We start from the raw sequence: 13226 nt of genomic DNA on the forward strand, positions 1-13226 counted from the left end.
TAATGAAATGAAGGTTATGAGGAAAAAAATAACACACTGATAAAATGGGTCTGCAGAATTACAGGACCTGTAACATCAGATAATTAATCTTCCAGGGCTTGACATTGTCGCTATGGGTTATGCTTTTCACATTCATTTGATCCCTTGATAATATAAAAATTGATTAATAGAGCTTTAAGGAAATATACTTGCAAAGTGCACTTTAAGTAACAGCATAGTTTATTCAAAAATAACTTACTCTGATGTATTGCAAAGATAGATATCATTTTTTTAAAAACAGACTGTAGACATGCAGTAAGAAAATGTAAAAATGAGAATTTACTGGGAATTACAGAATGCACAGCAAAAGGAAAGCAGGAACCAAAGCAAGAGTCCAACAGTGATGAGGCAAAATACAAAGAATGTAAAAGAAGATTATGAAGACACCAAATACTCTCAGAACAACTGGGAGAACACAAATAAGCTCAAAGAAGGAGAGTCAATTGACAAAACAGCAACTGACATGGGAGACACATGAGGAGGTAATGGGAAACAGGTGGAAACAATCACTGAAACAAGACATAGACAGGTAGTAAAACCGGCTAAGACACACAAGACATGTAACTACCAATATATAACAGCAAGAAGAAAACCTGCATAACTTCAATAAAACACTAAAACCACCAGCACATCATGATATATTTAATTTGCCGCATAACAACAATATGTTGTTTATTTCATTATCGCTTTCAATGGCTGGAGCTTGAAGAATTTATACATTGTGAAATATGTTGCAAATGTTGGGGTTTTGTGATTACTTTGCCGCAGTTTCTTATGTGACAGTTGAGTAAAGATACTCTGTTACTTTTCACTGCCTCATAGACACAAAATCACACAAGTCCTGTCAGTGTAAACAACTCATGAAGGGACCATCAACATTATTCAGCTAGCTAGCCGGGGGCTAATGGGCCCACATGGATGAGAGCTCACCCTTGTGAAATTAAACACCAAATGAGATCTGCCAGTCACTGTCTTAATGTGCTGCCTTTCCCCCTGGCATTGGCCCACACACAGCTACACACATTCATACATGAGCACACACGGGCACATACACACAAATGCAAACAGAGCCCCGGTCTCATGGACTGAATGGTCCATTTTGAAATTCATCAGGAGGGAGAAACTCTGTGCGGAAGCTATTATTTGACCAGAATATTAAAAAGCTTAGAGGAACACATTCTTTAGAGTCGCTGCAGCCTTTGGCAGCTTTGCACAGATCAGACTGGTTTACTGAGGGACTTGCAACAAAAACAGACCTAAGGTGCTGAAAGTTAAATGCATCTATTCACATCTCAGCTGTAGTGTTTCCCCATCTCATTGTTCCTGTTTCCTTTTGTGGATTTCCTAAACTTACGTGACAGAGGAATATTGTTTATAGCACAAAGAGTCTCGCAGACCTACCTGTTGCTGTGGTTTCTACAATTAAAACTGCTTTACTTTCTGGACATTTAATAATAATCTTTTTCATCACAGTCAAGATCAAGTCTACAAACAAGTGGCTCTTTTACTTTACTACTTGCTTTAGAAAGTAAGACCTATTCTTGAAATCATGAAAACATAATTATTTGATTGCATCTTGGTTCCAGTCTTCATCAACAACACCTGTGGTCAGGTAGTTAATGCCTTCTTCGTGATGCTGCTATAATGCGTTTAGTTTAATAACGTTTATGAAGCTAAAATGAATGCACATTTAAACATAAGCAAAGTATATTACTTGTAAGTATATGACTTTTGTGTAGTAAAGGTCCAGCTGCCAGCTACCACAGTTTGAAATGAGACACAAGGAGAAAAGCACCAGCTTATGTGCCTTTAAGGTGTAGCCAGTTCAACAAGTCAGGAACTCAAATTTTAAGGCCAAATATTCATTTTCACCCAAAGCTTTAAAATGTTTGAGAGGCAGCAAAGATTTTTTTTAATGTATGTGTGGACGCCCAAACACAAGCTTACAGTATGAAAGGCTCAGTACTCCGGGGTCATGAAGACAGTGAATCATTGATGAAATGCCGTGCCATAAAATTTAAAAAAATAATATTTTGGTCTTGTTTGGTAGGTTTTACTACAATTTTGCAAGTGACTAAATACAACACTTCAAGCTCAGAACTCACTTTTTTAACAACTTAAATACGGAAAAAATCTCATGTAAATGATAAAAAAACATACATAAAAAAATATCAAACTTTTGATTTTTGAACTCACTCTACTTATATCGGACAAGAAGGATCTCCATCCAGCAGTTTTTCTTTCAGTGATATTGAGAGATGATGTCTATTTATTTGAATATAAACACTTAAGTAATCTTAAAGCTGTTCTCTTGTCAAGAACAGACATCAAAAGATTATAACTTTGAAATTGAGCTGGGTCCAAATTTTGTTGCAAAATGACTGTTTTTTAGTCTTCTAAAAATATAACAGAAAAGCACTTCTCTCTCTGTCTCTGTGTAAGAAAATACAAAAACATTTGCTCCTAGGAGCACAACTAAACTGTCAGGCTGGGCCTAATGGTGATATTTTCGGCAATATCGTGTATAAATCTTTGAGAGCATAATGTTCTATCAGACTGGTTCTGAGTCATGCATCTTGTTTCTTTTGTGTCATTTATAGCTTTTTTCGGTGGATCAAATTATCTATTGACTAAATGCATCATAACCTATTTATGTATTTGGAATTTGGCCAGACAAAAAAAAAAGTAATAATTCAGTCAGTTAAACTCATCATAGTCATCTGTGTTGACAGAAAAAGAAATGTTTATAAGAATAAGATGTGGTTCATTCTTACTAGATTTTTGAAAATTGTTGTTTAACAGCAGTTCATATTTCAATGTGCTTTACTATGTTTAATTTTACTCCCACTAATAATTTTGAACACGAATATTGGCAACCAGTCACATTGGCTGTATGTTCCTACCCACTTAGCCAGTAAAATCAAATTCACTCGTATCCATTTGACATTGTAAACTATAAAAAAATATGTGTATTGACAAAAATGAGAGTAGCTAACATGAAACCATCTTCATAACGCAGGCTTTATTGTTCGGTCATCTACAGCAGCTGTAACTGATCACATTTGAACATTCAAACACTCCTGACTTGCTGAGCACAATCAATGAGTTTGTGATTTTGGATCTATAATATTCTACAATAGCACCATCCTCCCAGAAAGATCTGCTCCATGAGCTGCAATAACAAACCCCACTTTAGTTATTATGACGGGAAAAAAGAAGCAACTCACCGTGACATTTAAACTGATTCAAAGATATAACTTAAAACTCTTTTTTGTACTCAGTACAGTTAAATTTACAATCCTAAAGGTTTATTATGCCCCTAGAATCTGACTAAATTAGCATGACTTAAGTGGCATGTTTGTCAGGAGACCAAGACACAGCCAAATTCAGAACTGGCATGTAAATGAGCATTGTATGCAGCCCTGCAGTCTCTCTGGTGCTCTTTGTAATGGCAGCAGGGAAAGGCCCCTAGCTGAGCTCTGAGACAAATTCAAGTGATCAGACTGAGCTCTCCTTCCTGCTCTCAGTCCCAGCTCTGCACCACTCCAGGTAGGTCTGCTGTCACAGTTACAAATGACACATGCAGTTCCAGAACGACAATCATTCCCCACTCAGCGTGAGTCCTCCCTGCAAGTTGCTGAGTATTTAAAAAAGATTACAAAGAAAGGGTGGGAGGGGCACAAAAATTAACATCTGCGAATGCTGAACAGCACATGCTGAAACTGTAGTTCACCACCCTCATGTAAAATGTTTTGCATATGACGGATTGGCTTTCTTTGTGTTTCATGTCACTAAACAGCTTTAATTTTGAGATATTCTATTTATACAGTTTTAGAAATTATTAATGAAAAGAGTTATATTGGTTAACCTACTAGCCTATCCTCCAAAAGTAGAATGTTAAAAAAAAGATCGCCTGTCAATCATGTTATGAAAGCACAAATCATTTTTTCCCCCACATGATGCATGCCCCATTTTGGAACAAACCTCTCCACAGGCTGATGCTCTGAGTGCTGCCTCACTCTGAAGCTCCTCTTCAGTAAAATCTCTGCTATCATCCTGCGTCTGCCGGCCTGTCTGCCTGCACTCAGGTTTCAAACAACCCATTCTTCAGAAAGATGTCTATGTAGCATGAAATAGAGCTACCAAGAGACTCGCCTTTGCCCAAAATGTTTACATGACTCACTCGTCAAGATTTCATTCTTGTTCCTGTGCAGTTGGAAAAGATTCTGAAGAGACCAGACGTGTCAATCTGTCAGGCAGCCATGCATCAGGATCACACACGCTCTAACCTTAGTTATCTTTCAGACGCTCCAGATGAACAGAGGACACTTACTTTCAGGCTCCCCCACCCCCACCTTTTTTTTATGATGATGAGAAATATGATAACTGTCAGGGTGCTCTGAGTGGTGTTTCCCAAAATGGATTCATACAGAAACCTAGCCATGCAAAGTAAGGTCAGTCATTGACTGTGATGTAAATATGTTAGAAACACTACCCTTTGGAAGGAAGATGGGAGGTTGTCAGCACACCAGATAAAAGCTGACAGGTCGTATCCGCTCATATGATTCACAATTAAAACGAATTCTTCTCCAGTAGTCAAGGTGAAACTAATTAAGAAAGAAAGGGTCTAATTAATAGTGTAGCAGTTGGAGGCCTAAAGGGAACATTTGAACATTAAATCTTTTATTTGTTTGATAATATTCAGCTTATTTTAGCAATGATGGTGTTCCCTGCTTACAGCTGGCCCATAGGTTTTGGCTCTGTCACAAGCCCATACTGCTAAATTTACAGCTGCATCAAACTGCCTCAATATGATCTCATTTAAATCTTTATAAATTATGCTGCCAGCTTTGAACTCTTCTACTCTTTAAAATGCATTAATATTTTTTATTTACACTTTACATTGGCTCAAATGGTTGTACTCCCAGGTTTTTCTGTATCTGAGTGTAAGATTGTTAGTGATAAATTCTTCCGTTTGGGTTTCTGTTTGGGTTTGTGTTGAAAGTGTTGATTTTCAATAGTTTTGTAACAGCCGGTTTGATTTCTTGTACTATTTTTGAGTGTTATTACTTAAACAATTTTTTGTTGTTGTTGTTTTACAATTAGTTTTCCATTTTACCTGAATAAATCACATCTATAACATATGCTGAACACATAACCTGGACAAGAGCAGGTTATGTTCAGGGATTTGACTGAAATTGACTGAAAGCACCATATTTCTTTTTTTTTTCTTTTTTTACTAATTATCTGTATTTGCAGCATGGTTTAAGTGCAATACAGATTATCTGCAGGAAAATACACGGTTTATCTGCAAACTATTGACCCATAACTTACAAATAATACCAGTTACCAATTAATTAAGTTGCAATAGAGCAAACTGTGCATTGCGATTTCACTGGAATTTACATGTATTCAGCCGGTGATGCATAAAATCTATAAATGTCTTTGTACTTGATTCTAATCTGCTGCTAAGTCACTTTCACACTGATGAAATTGCAGCTACTAGAACACAAAATACAGACCAAGAAAACCCATTGAATCAATAAAATGAATTTGACTTTGATCTGCTGACAAACTAAAGTGATTTCCATGTTTTTTAAGACTATTAGACCGTAACATTTAATGTTCTTTGTATCCATTTTAAAGTTTGTGTGGCTGTCACGCTAGAAAAAAAACAGGCACCAAGAGTGCACTGAGAGCTAAAATAATTAACTCAAATTCAAATGCTTATTTTGCCACAGTGTGCTAAATTCCAAGATTAATGATTTTCCGCAGCATTAAGCTCTTGTTCTTTATAGATTTTTATCATCATCTGATAATGTCTCTGATTGGAGTAGGTGGCACTAATAGGGATTATTTTGCAGGTTTTAGATATCACCCTTTGTCAATACACTTGAATCAAATGATTAGTTCATTACCAGGCCTCTGGAGAACCTAGGGTGTCTTGCATTGAAATCTGCTGCAATGACCCGGTTACTGCGTTCACCAGATATCAACACAATTTCGATCCGCTCCTCACGTGTTAACCTCTTCGACATGTCAATGGCTGTGAACAAAGAGAAACTTGTAAATAACTCATGAAAGAATAAAGTTACGTTGAAACCAAGAACACCATTGTTTTTCTTGTGACATTACAAAAAAGTTTGATGTGTCACATGTCCCTCTTCCTATTGAAAAAACAAAAGCTGTATCCAAGATGGCCGACTTCTAAATGGCCACCATGGTCACCACCCATCTTGAGGAGTTTGCCCCCTCACATATACTAATGTGCCACAAACAGGACTTTAATATCACCAACCATTCCCATGTTATTACGGTGTATCCATATAAATGGCCCACCCTGTACAGCTAAATCCAAACCAAGCTTTCTAAGAATCAGTTGAAACTGATGAAGTATCATTTGATTGCAGCCTCTCTGACCAACCATGACTTCTCTCTACCTTAACCAACAGGGTTGAATATCCCAGACAAGCCCCCCATTTGTGACAAATTGACTAGCTCAAGGTATGCAACAAAGGGTGCAAGTGGAATAAAATCTGACATTATTCGACATAATGCAACAAAAACTAATAATAATGTCAAGAAAACAATTGCTGCCAGGTGGAAAGAACAAGAAAGACTGAGCAGTTTATCTGGGCAAGCTTTTATAGTTTGAGCTGCGTCACTTGGAAACCCTACTTTGTTATCCAGTTTTCCAGGACTGCCTTAGAAAAAGAAGGAGGAGTGTGACACAGTGAAAAATGATTAAAGTTTAGTTAGTTAATAACTTATTATTGCAACAATTATTATTGCAAGGTGTTATTAAACAATGTTCTTACAAGAGTGCCTGATTATGTTTCAGCTGCAGGCTGTAGCAGGTAGCGCTGCTTGTTCGATTTGGGAGATTGTATAAACCATTGACTGTGTGATAAAAGGTGAAATCTAAAAACTGGTAAAAGTTAAAAACTTAGCAATTTGTTGAAGGCAAACAAAGATGAATAAAACTCTAACACCAAGCACAAACAAGATGACACAAACACAAGCGTGGAAACAGCCAACAGCAGAGCGAATAATACGAGCAACAATAAGGACGCCATTAAAGCAATTAAAACACGTAACAAAAACATATGGCAGCGGTGATAGAAAAGTTAATATATTCATTTTGCAGAGAAACAGCACCACATGTCCCTTTTCAGATTGTGTTAAAATGCACACTCAGACAGAAAAATAATGCTTCAGCCAACCGGAAAAGGCACAGGGACCACTGAGAGAGTACGGCGCAGGTTGTCGTGCTTTAGCGCGAGATATCCTTATCGACTCAGCTTCTCTTGCATTGCCTCCAAATTAATTATTGTCTGACGCTCTCTCTTTGCTACTTTCTTTCTCTATAGAAGAGACAGAGCTTCAGGCTGTTAGGTAGTAATAAGACCATCTTGACACTGGAGAGAGAAAGAGAATGAATAGTGGCTCCTTTTTTGGTGCCATACACTATTCTCTTCCTGTCCCATTTTGCTTTTCTAATATTGACTTTTGGCTTTTTTATTAGACAAGTTTCCGTGAACAGATCTACAGCCCTTGGGTGTTAAAGCCCACATCCTGCTTGTCATGTGTGTCTGAAAGACACAAACAGAGGGAGACTTGTTAAATCCATAAATCCTTGCAGGATGTATGACATGGCTGTAAGGGCAAAAAGGATATCAGGAGGCTCTGCAGTGCCATAACTGGGTGGTCTGCTGGGCTAACAGGACTGCATCTGTTAATTATACAGCAGTAGCAAAGAGGGAGAAAAACAGGTGACAGAAAACAGTGGAAGCAGAAAAAAGCACATCCCGTGGCAGGAATGGCACTTTAGAGGCACTTTGGTTTCTGTATGTAATTATCGCTGATTGAAGAATAACTACAACTCATGTTGTAGTACTAGTCATCTTCATTCAATATGTTGAACCCTTTGCAGTTTTATTATTTATAACTAATCGTTAATGACGTTGATGATGCTAAACTGCAGACTCCACTGGACACGCAGAATGATTCAGTAAATGAGTTCTCTACTACAGTAAGCGAAGTAAAATTCCTAGACAGCTTGAATCATATCATTCTTGAAATGTGATATGGCAAATCAAGTTTGAGTAAAAATAAATAAATAAATAAATTCAATATGACAGTTTTAAATAGTGGCGGTGGTGGGGAGGCTTCATAAAAGGGACAGGCAGATGGCTGAATAAATTCACCGCAGAAAACATATGCTAGGTGACCTTTTTGTAACCCCTCCATGCATTTCTTCCTCTCCTCTGACTCTTTTGGTCAGTTCAATTCAAGCAGAGGAGGCGGCAATCACTATTTGCTCAGAGCTGCGCTGCTGATACTCTCAGCTCAGCTGCTGTGTTCATATGGGATGCAGCAGTAAAGGTCATTTCTAGAAGTTCAACATTAGTGATCGGAATTTCAAGTGAACCATGCTGCCCACATTTCCTGCACTCTACGGGGAGTACAGTGGACTTATCAGGTGAGTCAATGGCCACAGTAATGTGAAATAAAAATGTAGAGAATCTAATGGACCAAGTTACAACCCTACCTCAGTTTCAATGTCATTCATATTAATTCTTACTGTCATAGACCTCATTTTAATCAGTTAAAGCTCTCTGTGAGACTTCGAGCGCCCTGGTTAGACCCACAAGAAAGAGTTTAAAAAGTTGAATCTTGTCAGAAGCATCCAAATGTGAGTGTTTTTGCAGATGGAGCAACCCAGGAGAGTACAACTCGCCATATATAATGCATTTTTACCTTTGTTTTGAAGCATGGCTCATTACATTTCTCTGGGAAATTTGCAGAGCAAAGTTTCAAAGTGTAAAGAAATGGAGGGAGTCAAGTGGGTATGGTTTACCTGAGGGGACTGCTTTGTAGCGATAATAAATCCTGCTCCTGATTAGATGAACTCTGCATGGGTTTCAGGTGATGTGATGCCAAGCATCACTGTTCACGACTGGGAAATTATAAGTGATAAGAAAATTTAATTTGCCCTAATTAAATGTTACACAAAAATGTCATCCAGGCCTCTTTAACTGTGGATTGTTTAGAGCCTGCAGTGACCGTGTTAATTAAAATGACTACTCACTGCAAAAAAGGTGCAAATAAATCAGAGAATCAGTTAATCAGTCAAACAATCAATAAAGCAAATTAAACAATGAAATCTACAAAATGCTGTCCAATTTTAAAACACAGTTACTTATCAAACAAAAAGTAAAACTGTTTTTTTTTAACTTGGTCTGCTGCTGCCTGCTATGAGACAGTTGTGCACACCTAAATAATCAAAATCTGTTGAGAAGCCAACTGACTTTTTCCCGTTTAACAGTCCCCAATCAGCATACTATCACGCACCACTCAAATCTCTCATTTATATGCTGGATTTCTATTTGGAAAAGTAATTTTTAAGCACAGCTTAAAATTGTCATTTGGAGTAACAAAGCTGAGGTTTTGGTCATTTTCACAATTTAAAAGTATTTGCTGCCAACAAGGATTCCCTCTGCTGGAAACTCCTGGAGCAAGAGACTGAACAACGACCTGCTGCTCTTAACTCTGACCTTCTTGAAGCAGGGCATTCCTCTATTAGGATCACCATAGCATCACATTTATAGAGTATTAACATAGTGATTTCAAACCAAATTGAGAGATAAGGATACCCTAAATGAACTATTTGTCGGAACTCTTTCTTTCCGCGATCAAGCTCGGAAGCTGGAAACTGCACCAACAAAAATTACTACAAATCCAGCCCTGCCGTGTGAACTTTGAGTCGGGACGCTGACTACAGTTTACATTTTGTATGCTTGTGATGCACTCTTAGAGGATGGATAAACCTTGTATACCATATAATACAAAACACCAGTAGAAGTGTGTGAAAGCTCTTGGTACACAACCATAGTAGGAGCTCTGTTGCCATTGTTGACCTCTATTGCCATGCACTGCATAATAGCACGTGTATATATGCACACATTCTGCTTTAAGCTGGTTCTGGCAGTTAGCAGGAGAGCACAGGACATAATCGTTATAGTGCAGATTCTGTGTGTGCATGTGCATATGTATACTAGTGTATCATCAGTATCAGTACTGTAACTGCGTGAGTCATCCGACTATTAAAGCTGTCTCTGAACAACAACAACAAGCAGCCATAATCTGCTGGACACCACGCTGTAATGGCTCTCTGTTTGACAGCTAATAAGTTTCATAGCAGATTGCAAACTACAATGTGCCCGACTGCGCCACTATTCTGGCTACATCATTATTTCTCAACTTGACCTCAAGGTGAGCTGCAGAATTGCGCTGACAGAGTTCGGAGCTAACTCCCTTAATCCCCCAACTCTTGCTGTTCTAATATAACCGTGATAAGTACTGGTTACGTCCTGGTCCTCATGCCTTCTTGGTGGTATATGTTACAGCTTTAGCAGGTCTGCACGGAGTCAGCATGTATGCATTGGGACATGCTTGCTTGTATCCCTGCAAAGAATGAACAGGTTTGTGCCTAAACGATATGTGTAACAGTAAATTACAGATCGGAGCCTCTAGAGCAAACAGATCTAGCAAGAAGTATTGCTATTAATGTTCTCATTTAGGAGCAGGGGGTTGGGACTGACGGTCGCTCTGAGCAATATATTTGCATGCCTTTCTGTATGAGACTACCTGCCTCAGTTTATAGTTTTATGGGTTGTTTGCCTGCATAAGAATGAAAGGCTGGGACTTTAAACCTATTTGTACACATAGCACAGTGATGAATGAGCATAATTCACCCGTTTGATGTCGGCTGCATATCTGGTTCCAAGTAGAGAGCGAATCCAACAAATCCGAAAAGAGACTGCAAAAAAAAGGAAAAGAAAAGAAATAAAAAAGCGAGTGGAAGGAACTGAGAAGGGAAGCAAGTGGCCGGAGAATTTTCAGCACCGTGGAGAGCTCCGGTGCAATATACGCTATACTACGGCAGCGTGTGCGCCGACCAATCCTCATTTCCCACTCCGCTGGCCGTCACGGAGGCTTTGCTTCCACCGTGCCAACTCTCTGGTGACACTGATAGGATTTTCCCATGAGAGTGCGCCGAGGCAGCTCATTTAACGGAATCAGACAAGAAATGCTCGCCGTGTTTCAGATGCTGTGCCCTTTACACTCATATAAGAGTTTTTGCGTGCTCCATAAGACCCTGGTTGTTAATAGATAAAGTCTTGCCAGCGTCCTGAAGAAAGCAATTGGCCGACGAAAGAAGGGGGAGTGTGTGTGTGTGTGTGTGTGTGTGTGTGTGTGTGTGTGTGTGTGTGTGTGTGTGTGTGTGTGTTGAGGGGGTTCAGGGACCAAGAATCAGTACCATAGAGCCCAGCGATGTGAGGTGTGTGTGCGCGTCTCACAGTGTTATCATTTCAGTCCCTCTGCTGCTTGAGCAAACCTGGCGCATCCGGGCAAAGGAGTCCTCCTGGACCCATTTATCAAACATTGCCCTGTTATTTTCGTGCAGGTAGGGCCTCTGCACGGTTATGTGGGGTTACCAAAGGTGGCATGTGGTCATGTGAAATGATTAATCACAAGCCGTTTTGCGCCAGACAAAAGGCGACATAGCAGGCAGTGTAGTTAAAAACTGTCACAGATTGTCACTGACATCGCCCTGCGCTATAAAGCTGCACCTCTCACACATCTCCCCGGCTGTAAATTCTAGAGCTCTGTATTATTGATGCATTTCTCCTCAGCTGTAACTAATTCAACATTAAAGCACGCCACTGCCATCCCCTTTACAGTTTCCGTTCATTCACACTCACCCTAATGCAAATAGTGCGGATAAAGCGGTGTCACGCACCCAAAACAGCCAAACTTGTGAAAAAGAAGAAAGAAACGGCAGATAAATGCGCCTTTTAGTGAGTTGATACCCCACACCCCGCCTTAGTACATAAACCTTTCACCTTACCTGTGGTATTCCGAGGCAAACGGATTATAAAAGAAAGGAAATTCGTGCAAATATGCCACAGATTTCCTCGCAGAGACTCGTCCAGTCTGCGCTCCTTAGTTCCACTCCTCTCCTCTCCACCTCTCGACAGGGTTTAAAGGGTTCAAATTAATTATGGGCTAGTGTAATAGAAGCAGCAGCTGTGTTAGTAGCGACGGGTAGAGCGTCCCAACTCTCAGCAGCGGCTTGCCATCCTCCGGCTCCTCTGGCTGGTTTCCTCTCAGCGCTACGCTCCAGCTCTGCCCCTATTTCAACTCCTCTCAGTCCGCTCTACTCCTGACGTCAGCCGCTGCACGCCAAATGCGGTGAGGCTACATCTGCAGATCCATCGCATTGGAAAGCGACACCTGTGTGTGTCTGTGTGCATGAGTGTGCGTGTTTGCGTGCGTGCTAAGACACTCGCGAGGACCACATACCTTGCAGGGGAGAAAGACGTCGTGTGAAATATTCAAAGACTGTTTTCAGTTTTTATTCGTACTGTTTTTTTAACCAGGGGTTGGAAACAACCTTAGATGCAAGATGTCGGTAACGTTATGAAGTTCACATAGTGTACAGGTACAATAATACCCGTGATTTTTTGTATTTGTATGAAAGTACAGGACTTGAATCGGTTACCTTTTTTGATCCGTGGTGACCCTTAAGTAGATACTACCTAAAATATATCTTGTTTAAAATTTATGGTGTAAACTCAGGCGTTGAAAATGACAAAGAAAAAAATGCAAGCAACCAGCATTCTTGTACTTCTTTGCACTTTGTTTTTTTTAATACAGTGACACATGATAGGAATGCTGGTGCTTGATAGAAGAACATGATAAAAATCAAATGTTGTCTTAAGTGTCAATGTCATCTTTTGCAAAGCTGCTATATGGCGCCATAGCTGACAGTATAACAAACACTTGTAAGTAAAGTAATCATCATCTCTATGGTCCCCTTTACACATTTTCATGTAAGTGGAGGACTTGTTGAGATGGAAAAAAATGGAAGAATATTAAAGTGCACGTGGCACAATTAGGTCTATATACTGTATTCTAAAAAGACACGAGAATGGTGGCACCACCATCAAAATTGCATGTGGCACTAAAACATTAATGCTCAATGTAACATTTATCAAGACAACGAAAAAAAGAAGGCTGGAAAAAAATAAGAATCAAAGAGAAAGAAATGAAAAGGGGGAGAGCGGGAATAGTGGGAAAGTGAAGAAAGACGCTTTAGTCATCAAGTTGCTGTGCACAAA

General features: G+C 39.4%; 1 protein-coding gene across 2 annotated transcripts in view; it reads right to left on the reverse strand.

Annotated features, from left to right (window-relative positions):
- Positions 1-12385, reverse strand: part of fstl4 (follistatin-like 4) — a 209089-nt gene extending 196704 nt beyond the window's left edge. Inside the window, exon 1 of one of the 2 annotated variants that reach the window (XM_005923089.3) lies at positions 11954-12385. Coding sequence is in view for 1 of the 2 variants with exons in the window: in XM_042221414.1 (XP_042077348.1) it covers positions 10797-10816 (20 nt within the window). In the remaining variant the exon portion in view is untranslated. Of the gene's footprint in view, positions 1-10796; positions 11263-11953 lie in introns of those variants that run through there. The other variant, XM_042221414.1, reaches the window with a different exon arrangement.
- Positions 12386-13226: the final 841 nt, after the last annotated feature.

The sequence above is a fragment of the Haplochromis burtoni genome, unplaced genomic scaffold (assembly GCF_018398535.1).
Source record: "Haplochromis burtoni strain Fernald_Lab_line unplaced genomic scaffold, NCSU_Asbu1 Contig_66, whole genome shotgun sequence".
Classification (NCBI taxonomy): Eukaryota; Metazoa; Chordata; class Actinopteri; order Cichliformes; family Cichlidae; genus Haplochromis; species Haplochromis burtoni.